We start from the raw sequence: 18,059 nt of genomic DNA, 5'->3' as shown, positions 1-18,059 counted from the left end.
AAAATATTGAAGAGCCACACATTAAAAGTCTAGTGTTTCAGGATTACATCTCTGTTCATATATGTAGCACCATCTTAGAACTCTGAAGAATCTGCCTCATCAAAAACTGCAATAAGTTTTAATAGACCTCCACCCAATTCCTCAGCACAAACATGATAAAACAGTGTTTGTATGGATGTCAAATTTTGAACAAATGACACATGTCCTTCATGCACCTTCACGAGTGAATGTAAACTCCGGCCTAAGCAATGAAGAGTGATATGCAAGCAAGCCTACCGCAAATGCGTACTTTTTAGCGTTACTTATGCCCTGAAGAATGGATAGGGTTGCGAAACTGCTTTAAAGAAAAAAAACGACACAGAAAAGTTTGTGTTTATTTTTGAAGTAGGAAACCGACAATCCCTTAAGGTTTCTGCACATTTAAGAAATCGTTTTCCACGATATCAAATTGCATGCCCTGACCCTAAATATATACTTTTGTGTGTGTCATATGGCAAATAAGTCTCTATTATCCCTAAAGAGATGTATCAACTTTGTTACATTGGTGAGTCGAACGATAGTTAAGGACTACATGGATTGACTTTGAATTTTGCAGCTCAGGAATAACATACATGCATCGTAATGTGAGAGAATCTGAAAAGTTACTATAGCTATTGATAAAAAAATTTTGAACTCGAAAACAAGACAGGAGAAAAGAATGAAAGAGAGTATGAGGATATTATTAAATATGAATTCTCATATAAAATACACATTGCCTGGCAAATGTTTGTGCATGAAATGAACAGATGGGAGATTTTAAGGACCTAAAAGAGTTGAATAAACTCCTTCGTCAGCGTATATTTGAAAAGGTGGAAGGACGCGGAAAGAGGAAATCTCTGATTAAACCCAACATAACCACGCTTGACAGCGGACGAAATAAATATAACTGAGTTGGGTATTGAGACAAAGGGTAGAGACGCTTTATATGTCTGTAAACACAGCCTTTGAGAGTTGTGATAATATATAAATCTTGCTCTGTAGCGTATATTAACAAGGGGCATTAATCATTACGAGTTCGTTGTCTGATGCATGACAGCTATACGTTACAATTCACTCCCCAATGCTATAAGATTATTATATTTTCCACAATTCTAATTTCTGTCTTTAGTTAGAGATGAAATCGTTCTACATTCATGAAATTACATCCAAGGCCTTGTGCATTCTATAATAAGCAATTGGCCATGGCTTTTACAAAAGTAAAATTGATTATTGCGGCCTATATTTTCATATATTGGACCCCTAGTGTATAGATTGATACACAATAGGAGACTATAATAATTTGATATCATTACATATAATATCAAGGTAATACCGACATTTAATATATTTTGATGCGGTCTAAACGACATGACTGAAACTCAACAATCCAGCATTCAGCTACAGTTTATTTTCATAATCAATTACTTGTCAATAAAATATGTGTCTCGTTTTTTGTACGCGCACGCGCACTGCATCATATACTTTGATGCTTTGAAATTCGATTTGGGAACTCAGCCGAAAACATGCGATATTCTCTCAATTCTTCCTCCATTTTATTACAAAGAAACGTGGAACGAGATTAAAAGACTTGTGGATAATTGAAATATATATTAATAATATGTGATCACATATATGTCAGTGTGTGTGACAATGTGCGTAATTCTTACCTACTGGGTGAAACTGGGCACCCAAGGGAATAGTATCTACGAAATCTGTATCTCAGAGCTATATTTATAGCTGTCAACGTTGAAACATTTTCCTCTGATTTTGTTTATACACGTTTACTTCGTTCTCCAGCGGAGATCATAGGGATAAACCGCACTAGTATTAAGAGTCTGATGTTATAGGGGGTCTCTACTCCGTAATTCCGTGCAGATATTAATCAAATCTTCAGTAGCAGGGGATCATCGCAAAGGGCCTAATTTTAGGGGGAAACGTGGTCAAGATGAACACCGTGTTTTTATCCAGTGTTATTATATAAACTCTAGTTCAGTGATGATCGACGTGGGGGCTTCCAGCGCAGGCGGCCCCCAAGCAAGTATCGATCGGGTTTTTATCATCAGTTCATTCATTTAGTTATTAGTCACTGCACTTTTAAGCGCGCCGGAGGTCCAGATTTCAACAAAGAAACAATCTCAGTCATATTAGTGTGAAAAACGTCAATCTGTTTAGTGGATTGCAGAAACAATGCGAAGATGAAAAGCATTCTAATCGACACTGTTTTCATTAAGGCGCATAATCTGCAGCAAAATTGTTTAATAACACAGCAAAGAGCAAAACTTTCGCAACGTTCCTGCAGACTTTGATGCGGACATTTTGAAGTAAATAAGAAGGTTTAATCCTGTTAAAACCTCAAAATCACAGTTGCCGCGCGCGTTTGCAGTAATTGTGCCAGGGTCGGCTCGCTCTGTCCAAAACACAGCGGTTGTTTTGACGGGAAACAACTGGACATACTGTGAACTAACAATGCCAGGAAAATATCCCCAGCTAAGACGCCAACTGTCCATTATATCGGGGAAAATGTTAGAGTAAAATTAAGAGACCAAACCCACTGCAATCCGTCATTATACTAAAACAAGAATGCAATTCCCTTTCTGGAACTGACTATAAGAATTAAGAAAAGACATTTCCTTGAATGCTTCTCGGCTAAGACTCTTGACAATAGTCAATTCTTGCCTATTGGGACGTTAAGATACACCAAATATACGACGCAGACGTGTAGTGATACTGTCTTCATTTCCACACTTTCACAACAGGAATAAAAATTATAGTGGTAAACAAGGTAGAAGCTGTATGTAAAACTAATTAAAACTGGGTTCCTAACACTACCAGCTGATTTCATGTCAAGCCTCGTCGTAGATTTGGTGTATCTTAAGATGTCTATTATTCAATCACATCCGACAACAAAGCACGGTAATGCATTCTAATAAAATGTACATCCTTCAACTTCTCGGAATCGCCTTCACCCCCCTAGAAAACGACCTCCACCCCCCTAGAAAACGACCTCCAAGCGAAGTTCACATCTGCAGATGCTATTTGTCGTATCCACACTAAACCTCCCATGAATGAATGCGGAACAAGTTTGAATGTTAAAATTCACTTTATTCAAATATCAGTGCCATTTAAAAAGAAAGACAAACTAGAAGATGAACGTATACATGCCTCCCTAAATTACCCTCCATAACCTATTCTATCCCCTCACGTCACTAAGGGTGGGGCTCCATCCTTTGTGTCACCGTTGAGAAGCCCAGAGCTATCGGTCCTTAAAGTAAGGTCTTCCCCCTTAGAGTCAGTGTAGCCCCCTATGTAAGGAATCTTAGTCACAACGGCATCACCCCCCGGAGGAATGTCAGGCGAGGGCGTCCTTTTGGGTTCCCCAAGTATTTGGCTAATGGAGAAAGTCGTTGAGCAGGGGGGAGTACCGGATGATTTACGAACAGTGGGTTCTCGGGCTGGGCTGAATGGACTAACTCTTTCAATGGTTCTTGACGTCGCATCTTCCGTGTTGATCTTGGCGTTTTCCTGGTTCGCGTTTTCTTGGTTGGTCTTCGCGTTTTCCGTGCTGATGTTTGTGTTTTCCGTGCCCAGATGATCGTGTCCAGATTCACAGCGAGCGGTCTCGCTCTCGTTGTTCATCTCGTTTTCGGCGTTCGCAATTCCTATTTTCGAGAGCACGTCAGTGTCTTGTGTAATCACGATTTTCACTTCAGATTGCGCACTTTCTTCCTCAGAAGACACGTTCTTGTGGCTTGAAAACACGTTCTCCGCCATCATATTTTCTAACTCCGGTTCAACAGCCCGAAGCTCGGAGTCTCTAACTTCTGGTTTCATGTTGCTCTCCCCAGCCTCAATATTGCTGCACTCGGTCTCCATCCTCTCGAGCCCAGACCCCAGGTTTTCACCTTCTGTTCTATCAATACCGTCACACTGCATTTCCTCTACTCCGGCTGATTTTTCCACCTCGACAGGGCTGGGCGGTTGAGTTCTAGCCAGGTCTAAATTTCGCTCCAAGATGCGAATCTGTTCAACACGTTTTTCAGAACTCTGTTTCTCTTCAACCAGTTCATTCTTAACTCCTTTTAGTTGCTGTTGCAAGGTCAAAATGGTCGATTGCATTCCTTCGACCTCTTCGTCTAGTTGGATCACAAACTCATTGAGTTCTAAAGAATGAAGAGTAATGTTTCATATCAGAACTAAAGCACAACACATCTTCCTCAATTTCACACAGGTATACAAGATATATGTCTACCATGCAAAGATACCTACCATCTTGACTAGTTTTGAGTTCTTCGCTGTATTTTTTTTGCAAAGCCAACTCTGCCTCAAGCTGAGCGACCCGACCTTGCGAAAGTTGTCGACCGAGCTCTTGATTCTCTTGTATCAACATACGACATTTCGCCATCAACTTTTTCCCTGTGACACTACAACACAACAATGAGGTTGCATTACAGACTTGCAAAAAAGCAGCGGGTACGCGGGTACCACCAGCGAGGAAGGTTTGCTTTGAATGAGGTTTGTGAGGAAGGTTCAAAGTTGAACACTCTAATTGATCACATGCATGTACCAAAAAAACAAATATCTCTTTATGCTGGTTGCCACTTGACTCAGTGACGTAACGTTATTTTGAGGAAGGTTTTCAAAACTTGAAATCCTACCGGAGGAAGGTTGAACTCTTTTTGCAACTCTGTTGTATTAAAACGAGTGCTTGTTTTATGATACTTCTTCTTTATTTCATGCTTGAGTTCAACTTCTTGCGTTAACTTTTTTTCCAATTTCCAAACTTTTCAATTTTTTTCAAAGAAAATAATTGAAGACGGAGGAATCCAGCATCGCTCATGCAGACGTTCTAATGGTTTATAACAAATGTGGTGTGTTGTACCTGTCAGGTGTGAATTTCCATGCGCTCAAGTCGTTTTGTGCCTGTTCCAATTTTTCCTTAGTTTCATCTAACTCTGATTTCATTCGTTGAAACACGATATTGACGGCTGGGTCAAGAAGAGTTGAGCGAAGCTGTGCTCCTGCAGGATTCTGGGCCTGTTTCAGGTCATGAATTTGGGTCTAAACAAGAAATGAAATGGAGGTCAGAATTTAATGGTCCTTAGATGAAAAGATGGAATGTGGTGAACTGGAATGAACCCCTTAACCATGGTGATTTTGAGTGCTCATTCTTCAGAGAAAACCTGTGGTGAACACAATCCATGGTGTGGGTCCCTGGAAAACTAGAAGTCCAGACCCTGGGTCACACCAGTGTGACCTTCATTCAAATGATATGGGAAATGAAAATCTGAAGTATGTGTGAACCTCATAATATTCCGGTGGAGCAGAGGAAGTGGGTGAAGGAAGATTGTGGAAAACAAATCGAGGGTGATGAAGAGGAGAACTCTGCCACTTACCCTTCACCATCCCCCACCATGTAACAAACAACACATGCAATTGTGGTGAAATATCAAGGGTGAAGGGTGTCTGAATGACAGAAAGCTATTCACCATAGCTTTGGATAAGAGTTTTACACAGATTATACCAGGTCTTTGAGGAAAATGTGAATAGTTCATCTTTGTACATTTGTTTTGATTTTAGTTACACCTATTTGGTTGTTTATAATTCTGTCTTGGTAGACAATAAGCACCATTAATTTAAAGAAACACCACAGGTTTTCTCGTTCACATAATCACATTACAACAAGTCCGTTGAATATTGTTCTTGTAGATATTCACAATGGATATTGTTGTTTCAACAAAAGACACCAGAAAAAATAAAGTAAAGACAAGTCTATCAATCTAAATTTAACATTTTGTGACACGCCCGCCTGTCCCCACTATTAAAAACTACATTTATTGGTTTAGTTTGCAGTCATAACATCTCAAGTCCTTAATTTATGCCACAGTAAAATATCCGTCATTAAACGTCCTTTCATTTCCCAAATGTTCTCTTTTAGCATCAACCGATGCTAGTATGAAGATACATTGTTTCCCACTTGATTTTCAATGGTTCATTGCTCCATTATTTTCAAATTTAAGCTATTTTAATCAAATCTAGAGTGTTGACAAATGCAAGACAATTGCTTTACCCTAGCAAGTTAGATCAACACAGTTCTTGCATCTGACAAAAAACTAGATTCACACTTTCTATAGTTCATTCGATTGTTTAAAACAAATCATTAGTCCCTGTTTCAATTGACAGTTCAATCATAGTCAACCAATGTTTACATTGTTCAGAGTTTACAGTTTTTTTTCTCTTGAACAACTTCACAACTTCACCGTGACGAACTGCCCGAGACAACGCTTGCTTTTGTGTGGGTTGAACTTGATCAGTCCCACAGCTCAAGAGTTTCTGAAGAACACTAGCACTTTCAAACTTGTGAAGTTTTTTATGCAGTCATAACAGCTGAATTTGAAAATGCGATAATTGCTCCACATAAATATCTCACCAATAGTTCCTGCATTTCCTGTTCCTTCGTTGCCAAGCGCATCACAAGAACATTTTCACGTCGAGTTGACTCCTGTTGTTGGAACTTTAATTTCTCCTCTGACTCACGAAGTGATGTTATTTCACCAGCTGTATATCCAGAAAAAAACAATTTCAAGTCAATAAGAGAATATTTGAACCTACTACCAGTTGAACCAAAAAATTTTGTGTCAAAACAGATAAGGAAGATACTCAATATTGTTTTACTGACAAATGCTCATGGGACATCAAACAAAGCAGTTAAAGACCAAGGGTCTTGTCAGTTATATAGAAATATAGTTTTCTACTTACCATTTGAAGTATTATTGACTTTATCTTCGAGATGATCAATATATTTTTCTTGTTCTTGGAACCTATAGGGCAAAATTGTCAGGCATTATCAAGAATATAACACTATAGTAGTCACTACTAGCAACTATTAATGCTAAATATTTGTATCAGGGGTGTTAACTAGAAGGGCTTATGCTGGCCACAATCATCTCCTAATAATGGTATTAATACAATCCACAAAATGACAAAAACATCCCACAAGCTAGCCAAACCACAAATTACTTGCACTAGGAACTGTTTCCTAAAGAATTTCAGAGACCCATGTCAAATGCACCTCATATGTTTTGCCATAAATGTACCCATGCAAATGTACATTACATAAGCATTTCTTATAGGTTTTGTTTACTCCGTTTTTGATCTTAAAACTTTTCTGAATGCGTGGACTGATAAGTGCAACTCATAAACTTTTATTATTGCGGGGTAAAGTTAAACTTACTTTGATAATAAAGAGTCTTTACTCATCTTCTTCAAATCGTTGACATTGTCCATAAGTTTGATCTGCAAATATAATGGCCGATAATTTTACTTCAAAACATGCTCTTTATCAATAAAACTGGGTCTAAAAAACAGCTCAAAAACTGTATGAATCGTAGTCATCTAATTCGATAGCTTTCTGCATGAAAACTTACCCTTTTAGGTGAAGATTCACCATCTATTTTTTCGCTTTTCACTAGTTGCACAGAAGAGTTGGAACTTTCGCCTTTTCCTGTGTTAAAAAGTAAAAAATACTTGGTTATCACCCACGCTCTTCCCCAGTTAAATAGACAAGGTATATATCCATACATTTAGCATACCTTCAGCTTTCTCAGACATCGTTGAAGTGACTTAAACACAAGAAAAAAATTGAATTCTTTACGATAATTTTAACGCCATGCTTTCCCACTTTCTCACTTTCTTTGCAAAAATGCATTCTGGGATTCTAATTGAATGTGTGTGTTTCCACTACAAAGTTTAATTTTCCTCGTACCATCATCGCCGGAAAACGCGTATTCGACCATGGTCGAGTCTACCATTTTCCACCGTATTCGACCATGGTCGAGTCCACCGTTTTCCGGCATATTCAACCATCGTCGAGTCTTCCATTTTCCGGCATTTCGACCATGGTCTAGTATACCAATTTCCGGCGTATTTGACCATGGTCGAGCCTACCATTTTCCGGCGTATTCGACCATGGTCGAATCTACCATTTTCCGGCGTATTTGACCATGGTCGAATCTACCATTTTCCGGCGTATTTGACCATGGTCGAATCTACCATTTTCCGGCGTATTTAACCATGGTCGGGTCGACCATTTTCTGGCGTTTTCCGGTCTTTGAGGAAAATGTGAATAGTCATCTTTGTACATTTGTTTTGATTTTAGTTATAATTCTGTCTTGTCTGTAGACAATCAACACCATTAATTTACACAAAACACCACAGGTTTTCTCGTTCACATAATCACATTAGAACAAGTCCGTTGAATATTGTTCTTGTAGATATTCAAAGACACCAGAAAAAATAAAGTAAAGACAAGTCTATCAATCTAAATCTAACATTTTGTGACACGCCTGCCTGTCCCGTAGTCACTATTAAAAACTACATTTATTGGTTTAGTTTGCAGACAATAACATCTCAAGTCATTGGTTTATGCCACATTAAAATATCCGCCATTAAGCATCCTTTCATTTCCCAAATGTTCTCTTTTAGCATCAACCGATGCTAGTATGAAGATACATTGTTTCCCACTTGATTTTCAATGGCTTATTGCTCCATTATTTTCAAAATGGTTTAATTTAAGCTATTTTAATCAAATCTAGAATGTTGACAAATGCAAGACAATTGCTTTACCCTAGCAAGTTACATCAACACAGTTCTAACAACTGACAAAAAACTAGATTCACACTTTCTATAGTTCATTTGATTGTTTAAAACAAATCACTAGTTCCTGTTTCAATTGACAGTTCAATCATAATCAATTTTTTTTTTACAGTTTTTTTTCTCTTGAACTTTCAAACTTGTGAAGTTTTTTATGCAGTCATAACAACTGAATTTGAAAATGCGATGATTGCTCCACATAAATATCTCACCAAAAAAAGAACATTTTCACGTCGAGTTGACTCCTGTTGTTGGACTGACTTTAATTTCTCCTCTGACTCACGAAGTGATGTTATTTCACCAGCTGTATATCCAGAAAAAAAGCAATTTCAAGTCAATAAGAGAATATTTGAACCTACTACCCAGTTGAACCAAAAAATGTTATATAAATATAGTTGTATAATCTCAGCAGTTTTACAGCATAAGCGGTTCGCATTGATTACGCACTTCTAGCAGCACTAGAACACAGCTTAAATGCGGAAGTCAGAGGAACAACTATTGCGCTAGAGCCTAGATGTACAAGTAACGCAGCGCTGAACAGTGCTAACACCGCGCTAACTCGAACTAATGAATTGCCTTCTATGGTAATAGCAGCATCTTAGTTATCGGACGATTGGATTGTGTTACCATAGTTTGCGCGCCATATAGCTACGGCAGTTTTAATCCAGGCGAGCATGCACTATATAAACGCTCGCACAATTACATATAGGAGAGAATGAGATATATACCAAAGCTGTACATACAAGAAGGAAATATATATTCTAAAACTTGTCTGGTGTGGGACTGATTCCTCTTACGACGATGGTGCAAGCCTGAAGTACCCAATTGCAAGTTTGGTTCAATCGAGCTAATTTGCCAATGTTCCCTGGGACGCAGACACACCCAGCTTTACACACCCTGTTTTACGGTCCAACTTTACAAAACTTTAAGAAACTAGAAACTTACGTTGTTGTTTAGGCTGTCTCTCTTCTTGTACCGTCTCGGTCTCTCGAACACCGAAAGCGAATACAAAAAGAAAAGGCATAGTTACCTGTTCTTACACCAACGACAGCGCGAGAGATGACTAAATTTTAGCTCCGAACAAGACCAAGACCAAGCCCAAATGATTCCACACAAACAGGCACAGGTTGGCAAGTTAACTTGCTGTATGAATAAATTAGGCAAAGATTGTTATTTATGTTAATAATACTTGGCTTATTTATTCATAAAATCTACCAGCCTGAACTGGCATCAGGCATCCCCATTTGTAAACGGATCAAACTGATTTTTATCTTGAAATAAAGAAGAAAGATCGGACAGAAAGATAAGAAAGATTCTCGACGAATCGAGCGGCTACACTAAACACAAAACTAAGGCACAAAGCCCACTCTGATGCTCACTGAGACGTACAGGGTGTGTAAAAAAAGAAGATATTTAGAAATTAAACTATTGAGTATTGTTATAACTTGAATGCTCCGTCACTATGCTAAGCCCTTGGATGCGTAAAATATTGTCAGCTTTGTGCATATATTACATATCTTTGTCACAAGCACAAAAGCCTTTCTGCTCCTGGGTATTTGACATAACTTCTAAAAGCAAAATTCTACACAATAATGCATGGCAATGAAAAGTTTTTATCGTCCAGACTTATATCCAGACGTAAAAAATACGTATGTACAAAACACGTTTTGAAAGAAAGGTTCTGGATCGAAATCCATGGACGGGTGAAAACTTTAAAAGTGAGAACCTTGAACAACGAATTGTGCCATGCATTAGATTTTATCTGATTGTGCATGTTTGTGCACCTGTGGGCTTAGAGAATTGATCAGGCATTTAAATTATAACAATAGTTTGATAAAGGTCTTTTTTTGATGATTTATTGTAGTCCTCTGTGCCCTAGTCCTCCTTAACGCGCCTTGCATGCTCTATTATCACTGAGCTATATAATAATTCCTATGGAATTATTATATAGCTCAGTGTCTATTATTAGTTCACCACTGAACTATAATTTTATTATAATACACTGGAGGTTCACTGCTTTTTTTGAAATTCAAGATGGCGGGCTCTTCAAGTGAAAATCAAGAAGATGGTCGTTTTGAAAACTTCCTGCAAGAGGTATTATATCATTTCAAGAAGCTATAATATAAGCATTTTATATGGAGAAGATGTTCCTACACTCAGATATATCATTCTCCATTTATAATCGCACAAATATAAAGTTTTGAGTCTGATTTTTTGATATTAAAACATGTTTTATATCTGAATGTTTTAGGTAAAAACGATTGAGCAACGAGACTCGGTTTTAACGAGCAAGCAGCAAATCGACAGATTGTTGAAGCCTGGTTCAACATACCTCAATTTAAATCCATTCGAGGTATAAATATTTTAACTGAAACACAGTTTATGAAATGACCTAGATTGCCCATTTTATTAAATAGCTCAATCTTTTCCTGGTTAAGACCTCTTGTCAAGATTTTAGTGGGTGTAGCCTACTGGCAACTAAACTATTTATTTAATTTTAGGTTCTCATGTTACCTCCAGAAGCTACATCAGAACAAATTAAGAAGCAATATAGAAGGGTATTTATTATTTATTATTTTGATCTAACTCTAATGCCCTACATTGAATTTATTTTTCTTTATAACACTAATATAGCAATAAATTCACCTTGTAGTTATCAATTCTTATACATCCTGATAAAAATGCAGATGACAGAGATCGTGCACAGAATGCCTTTGATGGTAAGAGTTTGTAGACTAAAAATATGTGGAAATGAAATGTGGAGATTGCATTTAAATAGTAGTTTTTTATTTTCAGAGTTGAATAAAGCATACAAGCTTGTTAATGATGAAAAAGAAATTGTTAAAGTTAAGGAAATGATAAATGAAGGCAAAGCCTTGGCTGAGCAAAAGGTATAAATTATCCTCAGTCATCAAGCTACTTTCCTCATATACACTTTATTATCCTCAGTCATCAAGCCACCTCCCTGATATAGATCTTTATTATCCTCAGTCATCAAGCTACTTCCCTAGCTAACATAAACCTTTATTATCCCCTGTCATCAAGCCACCTACCTGACATCAAAATTTATTATTTTTCCTTTCAGTTGTCAGAAAAGAGAAAGCTGGCAAAAAAAGAAGGAAAAACGACGATTGAAGAAGATGATTCAGAAATGGTTGGTATCTTTTAGAAGTTAAGACAGCATTCCTTTGGTTGCTTACATTTGGTTGCTTATTCATTGGCAATTGAAAATGTAAACCAGCTGATAGTCGTATCTTCATTTTCAGTTTGCAAAGTTTGTGAGGACAACCACTATCAAATTATTTGCTGATTATGAATTAAGAAGAAAACACTTGGAACAGAGAGATGCTGTGGAAAGGTGAGTAATGAAGATCAATCCTTGCCAATCAAATCAAAGCAACACTCCATCCATCTAACACTCCATCCATCCAAAACTCCATCCATCCAAAACTCCATCCATCCAAAACTCCATCCATCTAACACTCCATCCATCCAAAACTCCATCCATCCAAAACTCCATCCATCCAAAACTCCATCCATCCAAAACTCCATCCATCCAACACTCCATCCATCCAACACTCCATCCATCCAAAACTCCATCCATCCAAAACTCCATCCATCCAAAACTCCATCCATCCAAAACTCCATCCATCCAACACTCCATCCATCCAACACTCCATCCATCCAAAACTCCATCCATCCAACACTCCATCCATCCAACACTCCATCCATCCAACACTCCATCCATCTAACACTCCATCCATCCAAAACTCCATCCATCCAACACTCCATCCATCCAAAACTCCATCCATCCAACACTCCATCCATCTAACACTCCATCCATCCAACACTCCATCCATCCAACACTCCATCCATCTAACACTCCATCCATCTAACACTCCATCCATCCAACACTCCATCCATCTAACACTCCATCCATCTAACACTCCACACATCCAACACTCCATCCATCTAACACTCCATCCATCTAACACTCCATCCATCCAACACTCCATCCATCTAACACTCCATCCATCTAACACTCCACACATCCAACACTCCATCCATCTAACACTCCATCCATCTAACACTCCACACATCCAACACTCCATCCATCTAACACTCCACACATCCAACACTCCATCCATCTAACACTCCATCCATCTAACACTCCACACATCCAACACTCTTCCCATCTTGTTTTAATTACACCTAAATCATTTTCATGGCATCTCAGGAAAAGACAACGAGAGCAAGAAATCCAGCAGGAGGAAAAGGCCAAAAAGAAGAAAGAATGGGACAAAAAGTGGGAGGTACATACAAAATCATCTTTAGAAATCCTGCTCTCGTTTCTACAAAAAAAACGGGGATAATTTTGACACTTTCGTCCACAAGACTTTGACTAATCTTTGCAGTGTTTCTGCGCGTTCCTCCTGCGTTTTTTTCCACTCAATTTTTCCTCTTTCAAAGTTGGTCTCCTTTTTTTGCTATTTAACTGAATTATGGCGACGCACAGATGAATATGGCGGTTTTCACATTTCATTTCATTGATTGATCGCTTTGAAAACTGTTTGCAAGAATTTTTTAACCGCTTTTAAGTCTAAATCTCTTGTGCTTGAATGAAAACAAGGTAACAGATGAATAATAACATCATTGAGTTTATAAGGGTCTCTACACACGAGCGTAGTTTTCGAGCGTATTCTAAATCATTTTTATTTATTTTTGTTGTTTTGACGCGTTGTCCACACGAGCAAATATTACGAATATGTTAAATTAGCTTCAACTTCTATTGTACATTAACGGTGTTTGAAACCGGTACCATTTTGGCACCAAAACGAAAATGAAAACGCTTGAAAACGTGACTCTGTGCCGTGCTGTGTGCACATAGTCTAAAACAACCATCCAGACACAAGCTGCAAAACTGAGTGCTCCCATATTCTGGTGGTGACCAGAATCTACTAGATCTAATATAGGTCAGTGTTCCGTGCCTAGGGCGAGCAATAAAACGAACAATTAAGCCGATGGCATTGCTATGTTAACCGTTTTCCTCGCTAAATACAGGACAGTCGTCAAGAACGAGTAAACAGCTGGAGAGATTTTAAACAAGGGAAAAAGAAATCAAAGAAAACGGCAGGAAAACTGCTTAAACCTCCCAGACTAAATCCGGAAAAAAGAACGTAATTACGTTTTTGGGCTGTGAAACATTCACGAAGATGACGTGTACACTATCTGTTGTAACTGTCGTAAACTGTCGTAGTTGGCCGTGGTCGGTCGTTACTGGATTACACACTGGAAAATAAGAAATTCTCATTGCGGAATATCACAATGTTGGCATTTTGTAAATATTAGACCGAAGAACGAGACAAAACAAGTCAGTGTATATACAATCCTAAATAAAAAAAGGTTTGAGTGGGTACTTCAAGTTTTCGCAATAAGCTGTTTACAATATCCCTTGACTAATTACGTAATAATCTATGACGTAGCCTTGAAAACAATACATGCATCACTCCAGTCACACACGTCATATTTTGGAAGGTCAGTTCACCTTGGCGCTTTTCCCTCATTATCAAAACCCAACCTAGATTCTATTCTTACAAAATCACGTCATATTTTGGAAGGTCAGTTCACCTTGGTGCTTTTCCCTCATTATCAAAACCCAACCTAGATTCTATTCTTACAAAAAATAACTTTGGCCAAGTTCGCACAAAACCGCACTTTACAACGCTGCGCACTTCCGTTTACGTATTTGCTGGTGGGTTTGAACTTTTCCTTGTTCAGTTAGAACAAAGAGCTCTCTCTTTCGGCTTCCGTCTGTTAAAATGTTTGGCGTTATGATAGAACCGAATCTAGTATAAATAAAGTTAGCATACGTTAGGTTTCCTCCTGTAATATTAAATAACGCTGGATCAATGATCATAATCCTTACAGGTCCTCTGGGAAAAACCATGTGAAAGTCATTAAGTACGATATTGCGCGAGGGTAGTATATTTGATATAAAGTCAAAGAGTTTCTCTTTGACCTTCAAGCACTTAAAACGTGTGGCCTTGTAAGTACTTAAATTGAAAAAACAGGTTAATTATATAAACTAATTTCTATCTACGGTAGCTATTGGTTATCGTGATTGAGGCGTGAACCGCAAACCTACGATAAAAGTACAACGCCCGTTGTTTCCCATGAGATATATGTAAACCACCTTCCGGAAATGTTGAAACACTGAATATTTCTATGTTATTCCTGAAATGCTGACCAGACAACCAAAAAGATGTGAAAAATTTTAATAAAATACACTAAAATTCATGCTATTTCCTATAAAATCTTGCATTATTCCCAGCGCTATTTATTTACAAAGGAAATGGTTTTTTCCTACAAGCAAGCCATACGAAATTATTCAGTAGACGCCCGATTTAAGTGCTCGATGAACGATTATGAAAGTTAGGAGTGGTTCTAGGTGTGAACCTTCCTCCCAGCATTGCCAAGGTTATCACGCGTGGTTGCTCTGGGAAAAGAGGAAAAAACTAAATCCCACCAAATGCTTGTATTAAATTAAACGTTTTGAGAAACGTTCACAAAAACAAGCCAAAAAGGTGTTTGGCCTAGCTGGTAAGGTGATGCTCGTCTTCCGTGCTAGTTTTAATCGGCAGTCCAAGGGTTGGGTACATTAATAGGACGCGGAAAAGCGCAGAATAACAAACTACATCACGCTATTTCTTGTCTCGTGGTTACACCTTCCCACATAGAAATGAAAGGAGCAGTTAGCAAATAAGCATTGTAAAGAATTCAGGAAATTGGTTTCTTGTAAGATGATGAATAATTAAGCTAATGACTTTAGACCATAGTAACAAGTCAACAGGACAAGTTCCACGGGACATTTTATAGAGAATAACGCAACCATTGAACGCACAATAGTATGTTGCATTGGTTTGTTTTGTACAGTACTTTTACACGTGTATTATGTGGTAAATTGCATCATTTGCATGTGTGTATGTTTAACTTCTAAATATACAAACACGAAATTACTTGAGACCGGAAATTGGCAGCATTCAACAGTCGTCCATGGCGGTCGGGTGATATTGCGTCATTGGCTGGGCCATCGTGACTGAATGTTACCACAGAGCCTTTTTGAGAGCAAATAACAGGAAATGTAACAGATGATAGGTCAAGACGGGGCTTTGAATGATTGTGGAATAAGGTCATACGACAATCACGCATTCCAAAAGCTTGTCGTAGACAGTCTTCGGTGTCGTATCACTTAATACCACTTGCGCACTTTGGGTGAAAACGTTTGCGCGGTTGCAACGATTTTTCAGACACTACCGTGACTGAAGAGGATCTATTATCAAGGTTAGTTTGTATTCATGTGTTTGTAGAGTCCTAAATTACAGAACAGAAAGATAAGAAAATTATTGGTATTTTGATTATTTGTTTTAAACCATATCGGCGAGCGATGATATAGGATGCATCATACTGGTTTATTCTGCATTAAGGCGCGTATCTTGGCTGTCACTTTCGCATATTTATCTCAATTGTTTGTTATGTATTGATATTTCCTCGTAGAGTTCATGTTCGGATTTTCGCAATATTTTGTTAATCTTGGCGTCAATTCAAGTGCGCTAATACTTAGAAGTTTCGCTTTATGTTTATCGTTTTCACTTCGCTAGAAACGAAACGATTCCAACTTTCAGATTCAAGGCATGAATGAAACGATACGATTATCAGATCACGCTAAGAATCAAAGTTGCCCACGAATGGACTTCGTGCATGATTAATTTCAAAGTACCAGGCTCTGTTGCGACGCATATTGTCCTTAAGTAGTCGGAACTAAGTCGTAGACATTGAGATAAACTTGTTTAACTGCCTTGGTTACGGATACAGAATAAAGATATTTTCTCGCAAAGCAACAAATGGCATGCACATGCAGCCTGTGACAGCCTGAAATTGAAATCATTTAGGAAATATTTTTAAGTGTGTTTTGTGTGCATAGCACTTCCGCGCATTCCTAGCGTGTTTTCATTGAAAATTGCATTTAAAAAGATTAAAAACACAAAAGCTTTTTGAAGTCAAAGGCTGTTAGCGATGACGAGTGTATATCTTTAGCTACGATCGTGACTTGTGCGTATTATCAATATCTCGTGATTGAAATCGTCTATTGTGTTATTAACATAACATCATCCGTCTCTTGATAGGAAGAACACACTTTTGGGATTGGTCAAAGCTAAAGGAAGTCTTACTACGAATAGGAAAAAATGCAGAAAGCTCTGCTCCAGCCTACGCGTGCTTCGTACCACGCTGGTTTAAGCGAACTTAGAGCGCAAAGTCACTCGACCTACACGAGTTGTCCAAGGTCGATAAACTGCGAATTCCTGGACTGTTTAGACACCGTTGATGATGTCTTGCTGACAAAAATGATCGAAAAACTCGAACTGCAATCATTGCACACATTACCAGACCTAACGCAGTTGTTTCGGAAGAAAAGAATGGCGCAACAGAACGCCATCGCGCAAAGACGAACGACACAAAACCAGAATGTCGGAGGACTAAAATTGTAAAAAGACAGACATTTCGGAGCCACGATGCAGGATTGCTGAACTCGACGAACCGCCTTGGTGATGCGGTATTTTTGCGCAAAGAAATTACAAGGAAAGTGCGTGCAAAGATAGCCACAGATGCGCGCGAAAACCTCTCGTTTGCGCAATTGTATAATTGTACCTAAATATTGTAATATATACTTAATCAAAGTAGATAGTTGCGTAACTTTTGATATAATGTGATCTTATGAGATTACTTCGTGCTGATGACAGAGGCATAATACTCTGCATGTAATTCTTTACAAATTGAATTGTTGGTTGAATTCTAAAGTTGGATTATGCAGATGTGCTCTATAAAATAAGCTTCAGTATCAGCGCTTGAGTTCATTGCGATTAACTTGCTTAATTTATCTGTTAAATGTAGTAATAAATGATATAATTATCAATTCATCGAAGCGTCTGGATGTGACTGTTAAGCCTCTGCGATAAAAGGCGATTTTCCTCTCCTGGTGTATGCTATTGAGTGAGCTCAACACAGTAGATTACTTCGCCCAGCTTATAGACGAAAGTGTGTACATAATTAACTGAATAACATGCACTGGGAAGCGAAAATCGCTGGCCAAAATCGCCCGCTTCGTAAAAACCCGCGTCACCGGCCGTGTGTGTACTTTAGGTGTCCAAAGCACCAGTTTCATCCAACAGTGTCTAAAAATACGACCTGCGCAAATAATGGGTATTACCTTGAAATCTGTCTGATACTGATTGAGGAGATCAGCAGGGCTAGTCAGTCGTCATGGAGATATCCCGGAGCAATAAGTTCCACAATCTAAAATGAAAGGGTTTTTTTTGAAATACTATCATATGTAG

At 38.3% G+C, this 18,059-nt stretch overlaps 2 protein-coding genes across 2 annotated transcripts; one reads left to right on the top strand and one right to left on the bottom strand.

Moving 5' to 3' along the window:
• Positions 1-3,117: 3,117 nt before the first annotated feature.
• Positions 3,118-7,698, bottom strand: LOC114537141 (pre-mRNA-splicing regulator WTAP-like). The gene is made up of 8 exons (XM_028558275.1): positions 7,608-7,698; positions 7,443-7,519; positions 7,250-7,311; positions 6,775-6,836; positions 6,446-6,573; positions 4,898-5,076; positions 4,285-4,439; positions 3,118-4,178 (listed from the first exon to the last, which is right to left on the bottom strand). The coding sequence occupies exons 1-8, from the start codon at positions 7,624-7,626 to the stop codon at positions 3,217-3,219; spliced, it is 1,644 nt and encodes a 547-aa protein (XP_028414076.1). The 5' UTR covers positions 7,627-7,698; the 3' UTR covers positions 3,118-3,216.
• A 2,991-nt stretch (positions 7,699-10,689) lies between these two features.
• Positions 10,690-14,076, top strand: LOC114536237 (dnaJ homolog subfamily C member 8-like). Its single transcript, XM_028557566.1, has 9 exons — positions 10,690-10,761; positions 10,919-11,020; positions 11,169-11,225; positions 11,321-11,387; positions 11,464-11,558; positions 11,753-11,821; positions 11,934-12,025; positions 12,905-12,980; positions 13,729-14,076. Exons 1-9 carry the CDS (start codon positions 10,702-10,704, stop codon positions 13,846-13,848), a joined length of 738 nt encoding a protein of 245 aa, XP_028413367.1. The 5' UTR covers positions 10,690-10,701; the 3' UTR covers positions 13,849-14,076.
• The last annotated feature ends 3,983 nt before the right edge of the window (positions 14,077-18,059 follow it).

Source organism: Dendronephthya gigantea, unplaced genomic scaffold (assembly GCF_004324835.1).
Source record: "Dendronephthya gigantea isolate DGI-Jeju-01 unplaced genomic scaffold, DenGig_1.0 000002F, whole genome shotgun sequence".
Taxonomy (NCBI): domain Eukaryota; kingdom Metazoa; phylum Cnidaria; class Anthozoa; order Malacalcyonacea; family Nephtheidae; genus Dendronephthya; species Dendronephthya gigantea.
Note: the sequence above shows the minus strand (reverse complement) of the source record. Positions and strands in the feature narration are given on the sequence as shown.